The sequence below is a fragment of the Rana temporaria genome, chromosome 6 (genome assembly GCF_905171775.1).
Source record: "Rana temporaria chromosome 6, aRanTem1.1, whole genome shotgun sequence".
In the NCBI taxonomy this organism is placed as follows: domain Eukaryota; kingdom Metazoa; phylum Chordata; class Amphibia; order Anura; family Ranidae; genus Rana; species Rana temporaria.
Window position 1 is genome coordinate 66,450,618 of NC_053494.1, and position 18,102 is coordinate 66,468,719.

The 18,102-nt window shown below is 42.9% G+C and overlaps 1 protein-coding gene across 3 annotated transcripts in view; it reads right to left on the reverse strand.

Moving 5' to 3' along the window:
• Window positions 1-18,102, reverse strand: part of LOC120943551 (multidrug resistance-associated protein 1-like) — a 650,821-nt gene that overhangs the window by 473,231 nt on the left and 159,488 nt on the right. For all 3 annotated transcript variants that reach the window (XM_040356917.1, XM_040356914.1, XM_040356915.1), the window contains exon 8: window positions 8,692-8,919. In XM_040356917.1, coding sequence (XP_040212851.1) covers window positions 8,692-8,919 — 228 coding nt within the window. The remainder of the gene's footprint in view (window positions 1-8,691; window positions 8,920-18,102) is intronic.

Sequence of the window (18,102 nt, forward strand, 5' to 3'; positions counted from 1 at the left end):
GCCGGAACTTCAAATTTCCCATCATGTCTAGTTATGTCTGTGAATGTCAGATTTTTAAAATGCCTCACGGGAAATATAGTTCCGTAACTGCTGAAGGGCCCTAGTTTGGAGATCCCTGCACTAGAAGATTCAAAAGAACATACAAATTAAAGCCACACTTAGCCTAGCTAAAACTTTTTAAGTAACTTTATTTTCTTTTGGGGTAAAGGTTTTACCTAAATGAATAAAAGTGAACCATTGTAAGCACTCCTGTCAGTGTTAAATTGTTTGTCTCAACCCTTTAACTGTTACATCTGCAGGACAGCTTATTCTGTTGAAAAAAATACTTACGAACAGCATTTTCTCCAGAGACCCTGGAGGTTGCTGCAATTTTTCAAATATATATATTTAAATGCATTTTAGTGCACACAATTTAATAAAAAATTTTGGTAAAATACAAAAAAGATTCTGTTGCACAGAGTAAAAAGATACCAACAATGTCATGATTTAAAATTTTGCACGCCGGTGAAATTGAGACTATGGTTCCTTAACCACTTGGGAGAGGTAAGTGTAAACAAACCTGTCCCTGTTCTTCCTAGTGGCAGTGTCACTGATCGTCTGTTCCCTGTCAGCGGAACAGACTATCAGTGACGTGCAACGCCAGGCCACGCCCCCACACAGTAATAATCACTTCCTATGGAACACTTAACCCCTTCAGCGTCTCCTAGTGGTTAACCCCTTCACTGCCAGTGTCATTTTCACAGTAAATCGGTGCATTTTTATAGCACCAATTACTGTGAAAAAGACAATGGTCCCAAAATGGTGTCAAAAGTGTCCGATGTGTCCGCCATGTCGCAGTCACAATAAAAAAATCGCCGATTGTTGCCATTACTAGTCAAAAAAAAAAAAAAAAATTTATAACAATGCCATAAAACTATACCATATTTTGTAGACGCTACAACTTTTGCACAAACCGATCAATAAACGCTTATTGCGATTTGTTTTTACCAAAAATATGTAGAAGAATACGTATCGGCCTAAACTGAGGGAAAATGTGTTTTTATATATTTTTTGGGTATGTTTATTATAGCAAAATTAAAATATATATATATTTTTTTAAATTGACGCTATTTTTGTTTATAGCGCAAAAACTAAAAACCGCAGAGGTGATCAAATACCACCAAAAGAAAGCTCTATTTGTGGGGAAAAAAGGACACCAATTTTGTTTGGGAGCCACGTCGCACGACTGCGCAATTGTCAGTTAAAGCGACGCAGTGCCGAATCACAATAAGTGGCCTGGTCCTTTAGCTGCATAATGGTCCAGAGCTAAAGCAGTTAAAATCTCCATAAGTGACGCTTTAAAAGCCTTTTACAATTACCAGTTTAAAGTTTCCTGGGGCCATCTGGCAGCACAAACAAAACAGTTTTCCGTATCGGAGCTGTTGCCTTCAGATAGGCTTTAACTGCTCTCACTATATTGGAGAGAGTGTAACAATTTTTCTTCCACAGAACGAGGTTCTGGAAAAAAGGAAGACAGGGCAACATCTTGATTCAGATGAAAACCTGACACGACCTTAGACAGAAAGGTTGGGCGAGGACGCAACACCACCTTGTCCTCATGAATAACTAAATATGGCTCTTTACAAGAAAAAGCTGCCAATTCTGATATCCTTCTTGCAGAGGTTACCTCAACTAAGAACACCAATTTCCTTGTCAACAGAACCAAGGAAATATTGCGCATCGGCTCAAAAGGCTGTTTTTTGTAAAACTGACAAAACTAGATTCAAATTACATAGGCACAAGAGTGTCCTAACCGGCGGAGCAATACGTGTTACCCCCTTGTTCTAAAATGCCCGGACCAAAGAATGCGAGGCAAGCGGATCTTAAAAAAACACAGACAAGGCTGAGATCTGACCCTTGATTGTACTTAAGGCCCACTTCATTTCTACCACCAACTGTAGGAAGGCAAGAAATATACTTATGAAATAATTCTGAGGATGCCATCTTTTGGCTTCACACCAGGAAACATAGGCCCTCCAGACCCTATAATAAATTGTTCTAGAGGCCGGCTTCCTTGCATTAATCAGGGTAGTTACCACTAAACCTTAAAGTTCCCGATTCTTTAGAACATGGGCTTCAATAGCCAAACCGTTAAATTTAGTGATAGTCCATGGATCCCCTACCGTCATCCTTACGATCTCTGCATATCAGGAACTTCTGGGCCATGCCGGGGCTACTTGAATTACCAGCTTTCCTTCCTCTTCCAACCTGCGAAGAATCCGCGGTAGCAGCTGAACTGGGAGGGGGGGGGGGCATCTGTCCTGTATGCGAGTGGACCCCTTATTCTTGACACAAAGTTGTCCAACTTCCTGTTGAACCTGGACGCCAATAGATCTATGGCCAGGGAACCCCATCTTTGGCATATGGCCAGAAAATTTTTGGATGTAGAGAACATTCTCCCAGGAATAGTTGTCAACGGCTCAAGAAATCCGCCGGCCAATTCTCCACCCCTGGAATAAAGACTATAGATAGGCAAGGTACATGCTCCTCTGCCCAGGCCAGAATATTATTCACCTCCTCCTGGGCTGCACGGCTTCTGGTGCCCCCTTGGTGATTGATATAGGCCACTGCTGTGGCATTTTCGAATTGTATCCTGACGGGACAACCTCACAACCTGAACGTCCAGGCCTTTAGAGCAAGACTTGCCACCCGAATCTCTAGGATGTTGATTGGCAAGGTCTTCTCGGACTCTGACCGCTTCCCTTGGACAGTGGTCTCTTGCAGGACTGCACCCAGCCCAAAAGGCTGGCATCCATTGTTACAACCCTCCAAGTAACCGGTATGAAGGATTTTCCCTATTGCAAACATTTGGTTATCAACCACCAACTGACACTCTGGAACACCCTTGGAGCCAGACACATTGGGTAATCCAAGCCTTGGGTCTTTTTGTTCCAAGCAGACAGAATACTGTTTTGCAACAGTCTTGAATGAAACTGTGCATAGGGAACTGCTTCGAATGAAGCCACAATCTTCCCTAGCAACCTCATGTAAAGGCGAATGGAAGGACCTTTCCTTGCCCTGACCAGCTCTCTCTTATAGCGTTGACTTTTGTCTGAGGCAAAAACACCCTTCTTTGGGCTGTGTCTATAACCAGACCTAAATACTCCAACCTCCTCACTGGACGCAATGATGATTTCTCTAGGTTGAGACATTGATGTCTATGGATGCTAGAAATTCTCCTCCCCGCGGGGTGGATACGACTTACCAGATAAATTCAATGCGAAAGGAGTGGATGTTTAGGAACCAATTCAGATCTTTGAGATCTAGAATGGGTCCGACATCTAAATACGGTTTTGGTACCGTGAATAGATTAGAATAAAACCCCATGCCCTGCTCATCTGAGAGGGTCTCTATGATTACACCCTGAGTCATCAATCAGTCTAGCGCCAGAAATAAAGACCCATCTGTCTAGGATCTCTTCTTGTCAAGCCCCTGAAAACCACAGAAGTTTTCCCCCCACTCGATCAAATGGGGGCGGCCCTTCATAAGAAGGCCTTGGGACTCTGCCTTGTAGGCTTCTGCCCCCACGGCTTCTTCAGACCTTTTGATTGGCCCTGAGGCCTACCATTTGACCCCGACGGCGGAGGCCATTGCGACAACCTAGAGGCCGTTGCCCCTGGAAACACGTTTGAATGAAGGACGCCTACTCCTTTTAAATTTTTTGGATGTACTTATCCAACCGTTCCCCCATGAAAGGGAAAACCAGCCAATAGCCTTTTACATGGCGACTCAGCTGACCAATGTTTTAGTCACAGAATTCTATGCATATGTACCAACAGGAGAGCAAGGAGTGACGCCTGCTGGATAGAATCTTTGATAGCATCAACCGCACAACATAAGGCCCTTGGTAGCTAAATCCTGGGCCTCTTCTCTTCGAGCAGGTACCCCTTTGATAACCTGCTTAACTTGGTCCTTTAGGGAATGACAAATGCCTATTGCTGCTACGGCAGGTTGTGCTACTGCACCTGCTACAGCAAATTAGGCTCCAAGTAAAGATTCCAGTTTTTTAATCGGCTGGATCCTTAAAACACCTGTACATTGTCCAATGGACAAGTTAAACTCCTATTCACAGAGAAGATAGCAGATCCTACTGCTGGCAAACTCCACTTTCTAGTGAACTTTTCTTCCAGAAGAGAAAACCTTTTAGGAGGAAGAAAATGCTCATCTGGGTGATCCCAGTCAACATATATTAGCTGCACCAGCAAAGGGTGTATAGGGAAAACATGTAGACCCCGTGGAGGCCTTAGAGAACCCAAAGATGAAAAGGGGGCTTCAGCCGCCTCTGCTGGGGGCAACTTAAAGCTAGAACAGACCAATTCCATAAGAGATTGAACCAGCAATCTTTGGGATTGCGAGGCTGAAAAAGTTTATTCTGAGACTGAATCCTCAGGAGGAGGAGACATCCGCATGCCCTTCTTCCGGATCCCCCAAAGGTAATTCAACATCTCCTGTCCAATCCTGTTCCAATGCTGGAAGGTCAGGTGCAGGAGAAGGGGACATGTCCAATAACTCGCAGCCTAGGAGGAAGATGCGAGCATATCATATATTTTCCCTTCCAAATCAGCTAATGCTGAAGCCAAATCTTCCTTAGTGACGTATGCAGAGGCTGAAATGTTGGAAGCAGCTGCAACACCTGAGGAGTCTGGAGGGCTCAGACTGGCTAGTTGCTTCAGGTCTTTCAGGGGAGGATGGTACTGTGGAAGCGTGACCTTTCTGTGCCCCTGTATCTGCGTCATGACATTGCGATGCCACTGCGCATGCGGGAGCGTCATATCCCATTCCATATGCGACGACTCACAATATCGTCACAATAACGTCATTACGCCTTAATGCCACTGCGCATATGCGGACGTTCTGATCTCTTTATCGAAGCAGTCAGCAGCAACGAACACACAGCTGCGACGGCTCTGACTCCATGAGGATACCCCAGCACGAGTCTATCTACGTGAGAGGTAAAAAAAAAAAAACAGATATGTATCTGTTTGTCTTTTCAACAACAAAAAGACAATATTTGAATTTCATCCATGTCGCAGTTTGTTTGCACCTATACAGGCATACCCCCTAGATTAGAGGACTACACAGATCCTCCCATCTTTTGCTATGCACACTTTGATGGCTGACCTTTTGGGCGACCTCTTAGATACTTAGATACTCTTAAGATACCTACTCTTTTTTTTCTGTTAGGTGTGCTGGGCTTATCTCGCTCTTTTTTTTTTTTTTTTTTTTTTTTTTTTTAAGCATTGGAAAATGTTCTGCTCATTTATATCAAATACAATCTTTCCTCTATTTTTTTTACACTATTCTAAATTGAGTTTTTTTTTTTTTACTGGAGATCCTAGTTGGACCCTCGCTGAGAAACCGCCGTTTTTGGTTTGGAGTGCTTTACATTACCAGCTGTGCAGCTACTTTTGTCGTCATGTGGGATACTGTGCAGATTTTTCCATTAATGCAAGACTCCTTTACTTGACGTATGATATAAGTTACCCTTATGTATATCTATACAATTGAAATTTATGCTTCACACTGTATTGGTATACTAATGTGATATGTGTTCTTTAACCAGTTGGTAACCGCCCTATAGCCAAAATACGGCTACAGAGCGGTTCCTGTACTCTAGGAGGGCGTCAATGTACGTCCTCCCAGAGACTGCGTTGTGCGCGCCCGAGCGGGCGCGCACACGCGATCGCCGGTGCTCGCCGGGTCTACGGGACCCGCAGCAACAGCACTCGCGGTAAGGAGCCAATGGAAGCGGCTCCTTACCACGTGATCGCGCCGTCCAATGACGGCGCGATCACTTGTAAACAAACCGGCGTCATGTAATGACGCCGGTTCCTCCCTCTCCTCTCTGTACCGTTCGGTACAGTGTGAGAGGAGAGGGAGGGGGGGGGATCGGGCGGCAGCAGCAGCCGCCGCACTGTGGGCTGGATCTGTGACAATTGCAGTCACAGATCCAGCCATCCCTGCGCAATACTCTGCAAAATAAAAATGATGATGAGTGCAATACTCTGCAATACCCCACCCCATACTCTGCAATACCCCACCCCATACTCTGCAATACCCACCCTGGGGGGGTGGGTATTGCAGAGTATGGGGTGGGGTATTGCAGAGTATGGGGTGGGGTATTGCAGAGTATTGCACTCATCATTTTTTTTATTTTACTCTGCAATACCCACCCCCCCATACTCTGCAATACCCACCCACCCATACTCTGCAATACCCACCCCCCCATACTCTGCAATACCCACCCACCCATACTCTGCAATACCCCCCCCATACTCTGCAATACCCCCCCCATACTCTGCAATACCCCCCCCCATACTCTGCAATACCCCCCCCCATACTCTGCAATACCCCCCCCCCCATACTCTGCAATACCCCCCCCCATACTCTGCAATACCCCCCCCCATACTCTGCAATACCCCCCCCCATACTCTGCAATACCCCCCCAATACTCCGCAATACCCTCAATACTCCAATACGTCGCCTATGGGGATTTTTAAGTAGCAACGTTTGGCGCAATTTCACGAGCGTGTGCAATTTTGAAGGGTGACATGTTGGGTATCTATTTACTCGGCGTAACTTCATCTTTCATATTATGCAAAAACATTGGGCTAACTTTACTGTTTTTTTTTTTTTTTAAGCACAAAACTGTTTTTTTTTTTAAAACACGCGTTCAAAAATTTGCTGCGAAAATACCGTGCAAGATAAAAAGTTGCAACAACCGCCATTGTATTCTCTAGGGTCTTTGAAAAAAAAAGCATATATAATGTTTTGGGTTTCTATGTAATTTTTTTAGCAAATAAATGATGATTTTTACATGTAGGAGAGAAATGTCAGAATTGGCCTGGGTGCTCCAGAACGCCTGATGGTGCTCCCTGCATGTTGGGCCTCTCTATGTGGCCACGCTGTGTAAAAGTCGCACACATGTGGTATCGCTATACTCGGGAGGAATAGCAGAATGTGTTTTGGGGTGTAATTTGTAGTATGCATATGCTGTGTGTGAGAAATAACCTGCTAATATGACAGAAACTAGATTTTTTTTTTTTTTTACAGAATTTTCAGTCTTTTTTCTTTTATAGCGCAAAAAATAAAAACCGCAGAGGTGATCAAATACCACCAAAAGAAAGCTCTATTTGTGGGAAAAAAAGGACAAAAATTTCAGATGGGTACAATGTTGTATGACTGAGTAATTGTCATTCAAATTGTGAGAGCACCGAAAGCTGAAAATTGGTCTGGTGATTAAGGGGGTTTTCGTGCCCAGTGGTCAAGTGGTTAATTAGACATTTGGCTCTATATGTTTGTAAAAATCCTGAAGAAAGGCATCAAGCTGGAAACGTTGGGTCTAACCAAGAGTCGTTTATATGTATCCACATCTATCACATTTTCTACATTGGATTTGTATATTTCACAAGATTTAATTTTTATAACAATGATTGTTTGTATCCAATAATTTTTTACCTTACTCAATTGTTTCCGGTCACTTTTTAAATCCCATTCCATAGGGGGCTTTTTCTTTCTATATTATTAGGGATGTGGTGACCGCAAACTTTCTGTGAATACTGGGGGTCTTTTTCAGCCCTCAAAAGAGGAGCATTACAGGCAGGAAACCTCCTTCGTAAGCATCGATTTATTTTATTTGAATTTTACACTGTTTTATTGATTTTATATTCAACTTTATTGCCATTATAAGGGATGAACAACATTCCTTCTGATAGCAAGGGCAGTAACATGTTTTCCTTATTGAGAGATCATGGGTCTATATAAACCCCTGATCCCCCCTCTACTCAAAAAGATAAAATGCATATTTTTCTCCATTCAAGAGGAGAAAACAAATGGGTGGACTGTACAGTAAATAACTGAAAGCCTATCAGAGGCTATCAAAGCGATCAGGACGCGGGCCTCCCTGTTCCCGATCGTTATTACAGAACCCAGGGCTTGGTGAGAGCTCAGTCTCTGTGCTGAGAGTGCACTGTGCAGCAAATTCACAGGTAGTCATAAATTGGACCCACAGGTAAAGACCCACTTCTGTGAGGCCACATATATTCTTACACTTCTTGATTCACTTCAAAAAAAGGAGAAGTCCAGCCTTTTTAGGCTGGGCTTCTTCTCTGGGTCACAATTCGTTTTGCACTACTGTGACCCGTTTTCAGCAGAGAGCGGTCTGAAGTCTGCTTGCCACTGACGTCACTGCCATAAGTTGAGGCAGCTCGTCAATCCCGCCTTCTGGACATCTAGATCCGCTTGCTGCCTTGGTTGATGTCAGTGCCCGCCCCTCCATAGCTCACTGCTCCAATGAGCGTGAAGGATCAGAGCAGGAGAGATGCTGATTGACAGGCAGCATCTCTGCTCGGGGAGGAGTGAGAACCAAGCCATTGGCAATGTTCGGTGGCTCGGTTCTCAGTGCAGAGATGCCGGAGGACAGCTTCAGCATCGGTCTGATGCTCCATCCACCAAGGCAAGTATGAATCCTAACGAAATGAAAACCCATACTTATCTTTAAAAGTTAGCCATATAACTACATGTTAAATGTCACATGATTCATCTTAAATTTGTTTTATCTGACAGCTATGATAACTGGCATTAGAACATTTGTTATCCATTTAGAGCTTTACACAAAGCATTCATAGTTATCCTTTCTCAACAGGAACTTACTTTAATAGTTCTGGCCCTGCAAACATTAAAACATCATGAATGAATTTGAAGAAAAAGCTCATGAAGAAATAAGGGCCAAATGTTTTATACAAAGCTTTAAACAATGACGGCTGCGCATCTTTTGCGGGTGTCTTTACAATCAGAGCTTCTGCCTCTTCCCTCATTTCATCATTTGGCTCACTTTGTTTAATGGTTTTCTTTGGAGAATACATCATTTTCAGAGGCTGTCTGCAATGGAAACAAAATATGTTATACCAGTAGCCACACTATAGCAATATCTGGGGGCTACAGTATATTAAACAAGGACTTAAAAACACATATTTAATAAACAGATTTTAGGCTCTTCGAATACCAGTGTTGCATAACAGACCTCTTTCGAAAATATATTTTAATTTTCTAGCAACATTTAATGCTCTCTTGCAGCATTTTCCTTTTTGATGTATAAAAGAATGCTTTAAGATGTATTTTTAAAAATACAGTGCCTTGCAAAAGTATTCGGCCCCCTTGAACTTTGCGACCTTTTGTCACATTTCAGGCTTCAAACAAAGATATAAAACTGTATTTTTTTTTTTGAAGAATCAACAACAAGTGGGACACAATCATAAAGTGGAACGAAATTTATTGGATATTTCAAACTTTAACAAATAAAAAACTGAAAAATTGGGCGTGCAAAATTATTCAGCCCCTTAAGTTAATACTTTGTAGCGCCACCTTTTGCTGCGATTACAGCTGTAAGTCGCTTGGGGTATGTCTCTCAGTTTTTCACATCGAGAGACTGAAATTTTTGCCCATTCCTCCTTGCAAAACAGCTCGAGCTCAGTGAGGTTGGATGGAGAGCGTTTGTGAACAGCAGTTTCAGTTCTTTCCACAGATTCTCGATTGGATTCAGGTCTGGACTTTGACTTGGCCATTCTAACACCTGGATATGTTTATTTGTGAACCATTCCATTGTAGATTTTGCTTTAGGTTTTGGATCATTGTCTTGTTGGAAGACAAATCTCCGTCCCAGACTCAGGTTTTTAGCAGACTCCATCAGGTTTTCTTCCAGAATGGTCCTGCATTTGGCTCCATCCATCTTCCCATCAATTTTAACCATCGTCCCTGTCCCTGCTGAAGAAAAGCAGGCCCAAACCATGATGCTGCCACCACCATGTTTGACAGTGGGGATGGTGTGTTCAGGGTGATGAGCTGTGTTGCTTTTACGCCAAACATAACATTTTGCATTGTTGCCAAAAAGTTTGATTTTGGTTTCATCTGACCAGAGCACCTTCTTCCACATGTTTGATGTGTCTCCCAGGTGGCTTGTGGCAAACTTTAAACAACACTTTTTATGAATATCTTTAAGAAATGGCTTCCTTCTTGCCACTCTTCCATAAAGGCCAGATTTGTGCAGTATACGACTGATTGTTGTCCTATGGACAGAGTCTCCCACCTCAGCTGTAGATCTCTGCAGTTCATCCAGAGTGATCATGGGCCTCTTGGCTGCATCTCTGATCAGTCTTCTCCTTGTATGAGCTGAAAGTTTAGAGGGACGGCCAGGTCTTTGTAGATTTGCAGTGGTCTGATACTCCTTCCATTTCAATATTATCGCTTGCACAGTGCTCTTTGGGATGTTTAAAGCTTGGGAAATCTTTTTGTATCCAAATCCGGCTTTAAACTTCTCCACAACAGTATCTTGGACCTGCCTGGTGTGTTCCTTGTTCTTCATGATGCTCTCTGTGCTTTAAACGGACCTCTGAGACAATCACAGTGCAGGTGCATTTATACGGAGACTTGATTACACACAGATGGATTCTATTTATCATCATTGGTCATTTAGGTCAACATTGGATCATTCAGAGATCCTCACTGAACTTCTGGAGTTGTGTCTCTTCATAATTGTGTCCCACTTGTTGATTCTTCAAAAAAAAAAAAAAAATCAGTTTTATATCTTTATGTTTGAAGCCTGAAATGTGGCAAAAGGTTGCAAAGTTCAAGGGGGCCGAATACTTTCGCAAGGCACTAACAGTTTTATCCACCTTATAAATCGTGGTACTATTCCAAAATTGTTCTAGACAGGCCCATAGGAATTCCCATTCTATACTGTCAAAGGCTTTAGTTGCGTTTAAATACATAATGGCTCCATTCCCCTTATTATTTACAGGTAATTGTAAATTTAAAAACAGTAGTCTAATATTGTTAGCTGCTGATCTGTTTGGGATAAAGCCCGACTGGTCCCGATGTATTAATTTGCCAACATACTTTAAGAGTCTAATTCAGTTTTATATCTTTATGTTTAAAGCCTGAAATGTGGCAAAAGGTTGCAAAGTTTAAGGGAGCCGACTACTTTCGCAAGGCACTGTATGTTATGCAACACAAAATATATAGAATTAACTCTTACCACTCAGCATACATTTCCCATCTACACTACATTGAGGCTGTTGAAAGCCCTTCACTTGAAGTTTAGTGTTCACAAAACCTTGGACTATTTTAAAATTGCATTCAGAAGTTTTGAAGTTAGTCAAGCTGAAAAAAGTCCATCTAGTTCAACCACTAGAATAAATAGAAAAACTCCATATACACGCGATCTCCCCCCTCCTGAACTGTACCAGGCCGCATGCCCTCAATATGGGGGGGGGTGCTTTGGTGCAGGCCTTGCCCCCATGTTGATGAGGACAAGGATCTCTTCCCGACAACCCTGGCCGTTGGTTGTCGGGGTCTGCTTATCGGAATCTGGGAGCCCCCTTTAAATAAGGGGGCCCCCAGATCACGCCCGCCCACCCTATGTGAATGAGTATGGGGTACATCATAGGCAGAAGACACTGGACAGTGGGAGAAGAACCGGAGAAGTCAGAAGAGACCCCCAAAGTTTGGGGAGACCCCCCGGAGCTGTCTAAAAAAATACTTTAAAAACCTGTGTAGCGTGTTTTATTGTTGACCCTTTTTTTCCAGGTGAATGGGTAGGGGTACGATGTACACCATACTCATCTACATAGGGTGGGGGCCCGGGATCTTGGCGCCCCCTTATTAAAAGGGGGCTCCCAGATTCCAATAAACCCCTTGCCGACCCCGACAACCAACGCCCAGGGTTGTCGGAAAAAGGCCCTTGTCCTCATCAACATGGGGACAAGGTGCTTTGGGGTGGGCGGGCGCAGGGCCACCCCTGCCCAAAACACCTACCCCCCCATGTTGAGGGCATGCGGTCTGGTTGAGGTGGGGGGGGGGGCGCTCGCTCGTCCCCACCCCTTTCCTGACCAGCTGGGCTGCATGCTCGGATAAGGGTCTGGTATGGATTTTGGGGCGACCCCACACTGCTTATTCGCCGTAGGGGGTTCCCCTTAAAATCCATACCAGACCGAAGGGCCTGGTATGCTCTTAGAGGGGGAAACCGTGCCTTTTTTTTATTTGGCGTGGTGTTCCCCCTCAAGATCATCAGAGCACAAGTCGCATGCCAATCCGACTTCAATGATATTCAATGGGCTGAAGTAGGATCAAGTCCGACCAAAGTAGTGCAGGGAGCATTTTCAAAGTCGGACCAGTTAAGATGGCTTCCATAGGGAAACATTGATTTTCATACGTCATGCCGCATGAGCTCCCAATGTCGGAGCGTTTGTCGGACAAGTGTGAACCCAGCCTTACTAACGATTTGTACAGGGGAAAAATTATGTCCGTCTCTCTCTATGGTGTCCATTTCTTTTAATATAAAATAAATAATTTTCTAGCTTTGGAAACTGCAGCCTTGCATTGCATGTTATTAGTAAAATGAGTTGTAAAGGATTTTTTTTTTTTTTTTTTGCTGAAATGACTGTTTACAGGGTATAGAGACATAATAGTTAACTGAATCCCTTTAAAAATGATTAAACATAGATAAAAATCAATCATATAATGTACCTGCAGTTTCAGTTTCGTTTTTGCATGCGGTTTCCTGCCTATGTGATGTACAGAGACTCAGAGCCAATACAGTGCAGTGAAAGTTTGTAAAACGAAACTGATTGGTGTTGACAGGTTTTAGACGTACAGTAATCACACCGCCTTGATTAGTGACCACAGAGAGAAAGCTTCCATGACTTTTTTTCATCAAGAAACAGACAACCAGGAAGTTTTCAGAACAGAGAAGGATTACAGCAACATCAGAGCAAAAACGAACAATGAGGACATGAAACCAGGACTGCAGTAAGGTAAATGAAGCTATTTAGCTAAAAAAAAAAAACCTTTAAGTCTATGATGTAACAGAACACCCAGATCCTTCTCTACCATTGACTTCCCCATTGTTCTATGCCTAGAAGGTACAATGCATGTAGGTTTAGTCCCCAAGTGCATACCTTTACTTCTTTCAACATTAAATTTCATTTGCTACATATAAAGTGGGCGGGGGGAGGGTTGGTTGGGACTTTAAATGAGGTAATGGGTCAATTACCTCCATCCCTAATTAGGTATAGAAAAGAGAAACAAGTGCGGGACTTTAAATGAAGCATGTGCGGGAAACTGTTTACAATAAATGGGGGGAATGAATCAAAGATAATAAATCTGGAATAGGTTTAAATATTATTACTTTCACATAATGCACCGTGCATGACTATATTGCACTATTGAAGAAATAGATAAACATATATGTTTCACAGATTAGTTGGGGGACAAGGTACGTGGGCAGTGACCCAAATATATAAATGCAATGAGTACAGCGAGCTGTACTATATTATTGAGACATAAAATAGATATCACATATTAAAATGGAAATTACATCGCATGACACTGCAGTGATAATACATTAATGCATGAGGTATAGAGCTCTACGCGTTTCGCGACTGTTGGTCGCTCATCAGGAGCAGGCATGCATTACATTGGTTATCTGGAACGACATAAGCACATAGCTGGTTAAACGGGGCATCCAACATTTGTGGGGGCTGAGGACTCATCAAAAAGCCCCAGATGGGACTCACCAGGTTGCCGATTGCCGCTGGCACTAGAGTGAAGCTCCGGATGGACCCCAGGATTGGGGTGGTCACTGCCGGGGACTAGGGCTGGAGAATGAGGGGTGCAGGGCCCGTCAAGAGAGCGCACCCAGGTGGCACAGGCATGAGGCATGGTGTATTGAATGCACTTTGGTCGGTAAGGAATGATGGCTGTATTGGAAATAAATGAAGAATGTATTATGTTTGAATGGGATATGGAGATATGATGAAAAGGAAAAGGGGGGAAGGGGGGAGGAAAACAAGCAAAGGAGAAGGAAAAAAGAAAAAAGAAAAGGAAAGAGGCAATCGGCAACCTGGTGAGTCCCATCTGGGGCTTTTTGATGAGTCCTCAGCCCCCACAAATGTTGGATGCCCCGTTTAACCAGCTATGTGCTTATGTCGTTCCAGATAACCAATGTAATGCATGCCTGCTCCTGATGAGCGACCAACAGTCGCGAAACGCGTAGAGCTCTATACCTCATGCATTAATGTATTATCACTGCAGTGTCATGCGATGTAATTTCCATTTTAATATGTGATATCTATTTTATGTCTCAATAATATAGTACAGCTCGCTGTACTCATTGCATTTATATATTTGGGTCACTGCCCACGTACCTTGTCCCCCAACTAATCTGTGAAACATATATGTTTATCTATTTCTTCAATAGTGCAATATAGTCATGGACGGTGCATTATGTGAAAGTAATAAAATATTTAAACCTATTCCAGATTTATTATCTTTGATTCATTCCCCCCATTTATTGTAAACAGTTTCCCGCACATGCTTCATTTAAAGTCCCGCACTTGTTTCTCTTTTCATTTGCTACATAGTTGCCCAATTAAAGTGTATTGGATGCATCCAGTAGGAACATTATTCCACTACATAGCTTGGTGTCATCTGCAAACACTGAAATGGTATTTTTAATCCCAAACGCTACATCATTTATAATTAGCCTAAAATGTAAGGGTCCCAACACTGAATCCTGAGGTATGCCAGTAATAACCTTAGACCATTCAACATATAAATAATTCAATCACTACTCTCTTCTGATAACGGTCTTGTAGCCAGTTCCATTTTCCAAGCCTGCAGACATTAAAGTAACCATAAACGTTCAGAGTAAAAAAATAAAAAAAATTTTTTTTTTATAGATTCTCTCTATACACAAACACAAAATTATATTAGATTAATATATATATATATATATATATATATATATATATATATATATATATATATATATATATATATATATATATATATATATATATATATATATATATATATATATACACACACACACATACATTCATATACACATGTATACATGTATGACTAGATTTACGAGTCAAATTTTTGCTGCGGGCAGGATTTTTTAGGCGAGGCTGCAGCTTCAGCCTAGTCTGCGGCGTCCTGCCTCGCGGACTAGGCCGAAGTCGTGGCCTCATCTAAAAACTCCTGCCCGCAGCTCCTCAGGACCAGAGCGGTGTAAAAAAATAAAAATAAAATCGAAAATCTATTTTGTCAAAATCTGAAATCGATTTGACCTATCGAATCGATTTTTTGCACAGCCCTATATCACACACACTATTTATTTATTTTATTTTATAATATATATATACACATATACACACACACACATACATTTTTTTTTACTACACTTCCCCTGCTTACCTATAATGGTTTTACACAGAGCTGCCCGATCCTCCTCTTCTCAAATCCCCTGCACATGCTCCTGGCACCTCCCACTGGGTGCCCCCACAGCAGTCGGCAATGCCCCCTTCTCAATTGCTGTGACTGACAGCAGCAGGGGCCAATGGATCCCCCTGCTGTATCTGAGCCAATGTGGAGGTAGATAGCCAAGAGAGCAACCGTGCACATTGCTGGATCGAAATCAGGCTCAGGTAAGTATGAGGCTAGGTTCACACCTGTGCACAGGGCCGTCTTAATAGCATCATGGGCCCCTGGGCAAAGTAATGCTCTTGGGCCCCTACAATGATGACAGTGCAGGTAAACAGACATCAAGTAGGTAGGAGACAGACTGCCTCCCCTGTATTAATCTTTCTCAGTGCCATCATGGGGCCCCCAATTTTGGGACAGTGTGGGCTCAAAGACCAGCTGCTTTGGGGAAAGTGCAGGGGCCGAACCGAGTTTCCCAGTAGCAGTGCGATTTCCAGTGTGGGCGGCGAGCCATTAGGATTAATGGCACCTGCCCACAGGTCCGGCATTTCTCTGTGTGGGTGATTGTGGCTGCCAGTATTTGTGCGGGACCACCCACACAGATGGGAACCTAGACTAAGGGTGGGGTTGCATACTGAAGATTTTTTTACCTTAATCCAGAGAATGCATTCAAGTAAAAACCATCAGCCTTAAAAAAAAAACTTCAGGACCACTTTAACTTGCACATTAGCCGTGTGCTGCTTCTCATTCCTCTGTAATGTAAAGCCGCTGTAAGAGCCCTTGTTATGGATTGCTTAATACTCTAATTAAATGCCCATTTCTATTATGTACACATATACATGCTAATCTTCTTACTCAAAATGGCCGCTAAAGCACCGCCTCCCTTCAAGAAAAACAGGAATGCTGATCCCTCCAAAGAGACTGGAGAAACCCCGATGGATCTGGCCAGAAGACCCTTGGATAAGGGATTACCCAATCCATAGATGGACAGCACAAACTAGGACTGATACTGCTTATGCAAACAATGACTCATGTTTTACTATAAAGGAGGCCATATGCCCAAGCAAAAAAAAAAGGAAGTTTCATCTTAGCTGAACAAAGGTGTTCATTATTCTTGTATTGGCTGTGCTGTGTTTCAGATTTGGAGCATGTGTTAGCTACCAAGGTTGTGATCTTCCTATGACAATCTACATAATTATAGGACTATTGATGTCAAATTTATTCATGCGACAGATCATATATAGCATCAATGGAAAAATAGCTGCGCAACTAATGTGAATACTAAAGTAGTGTTAGCGCAAAGTAAAATAAAATAAAACAAATCTTTCACCCATACATGAAATATTACATTAATAGTGAGAAAAATTGAACATATGAAAGTCTATTGTTCAAACAAAAATGTGCATCTGATGGTAATTTGATAGTAGAAAATCCCTTTTCCCATTCAAACAGATAGTGACATCAAAATTGCATGAACCTCAGAAAAGTGCATGGATAGACAGGACACCTCCACCTGGCTTACTCCCCAGCCGGAGGGTTACGTGGCAGGATATCCAAGAGCCAAAAACTTCCCCCACAGTAGACCGATAACCAATGTTGATAGAAACCAATATGGAGAAGAAAAGGCTACATAGTGTGAACCCATATAACAATTAAAAAGATTAAAATCACACTTACAAGAATATAGATAAAATTTGCAGTGAAATTATAGCCGGCCGGCTAGCACAACCCGTTCACTCCGGGACACTGTATGCGGTTTCTAGACGTCAGCACACCGCCGCCCTACGCCGTTTCGTCTCATAAGACGTCGTCCTGGGGCACTTGGTATATATAGCATCAACACAGTGATGGCGAACTTCACCTCTGTATACAAATAATCTTGCTTTATGCCCATTACATCGAGCATATATCAGGTCATCCGATATATATGCCACCATGTACACGTGTGTATCCCATCATATTACCTAGTTTGGTAACACAAATATTTAGTTGTTGAAATTACTTTTGGGTAGGGCGTCTATACACATGTGCTATACACAGGGTTAACTCTGAGCTTGAGATACGCCCCCCGTGAGAGTCCTGAAAATATTAAACGTCTGTGGAAAAACTAGGATTTTTGTACTTCACCGTAAAATCCATTTCTATGAGTTCATGGACGGACAGCAGCGCATAGACCTTAGGGTTATATTTCCTTTCTTTCAGGAGAGACTAGGCAGAAAAAAACAAGCACTTCAAGTGTTAAAAACACTACTCAGTACAGACATCCCAGGGGGCGGGTCCCCTGGGTACATCCCACTCTACTTACATCATGCAGCCTCAGTTCGTAAACAAGCAGTACAAACAAAGGAGGGGTGGGTGCTGTGTCCGTCCATGAACTCCGAGAAATGGATTTTACGGTGAGTACAAAAATCCTATTTTCTCTTCCGTTCATGGACAGACAGCAGCATTGACCTTAGGGACGTCCCCAAGCAGTGTCAATTTTTTTTCGAGGGGTGGGAAAAACACAGCAAACCAAGCTTCAGCCAAAACAAACCAGAGTTCCTCAACGGAGGAACTTCAACCTTAAACTGCCTCCTGTAAAACCTTGCGGCCAAAGGAGGCATCCGAAGATGCACTCACATCCACCTTGTAAAACTTTGAGGTGTGGATTGACGACCAGGTCGCTGCCTTACACACCTGTAAAACAGACGCTTGATGGCGGAAAGCCCAGGGAGGCACCAATAGCCCTGGTCGAATGTGCCGTAACCTGAAAGGGAGACGCCCCCCCCCCCTTTAGGGCATAGGCCTGGAGCACGACCT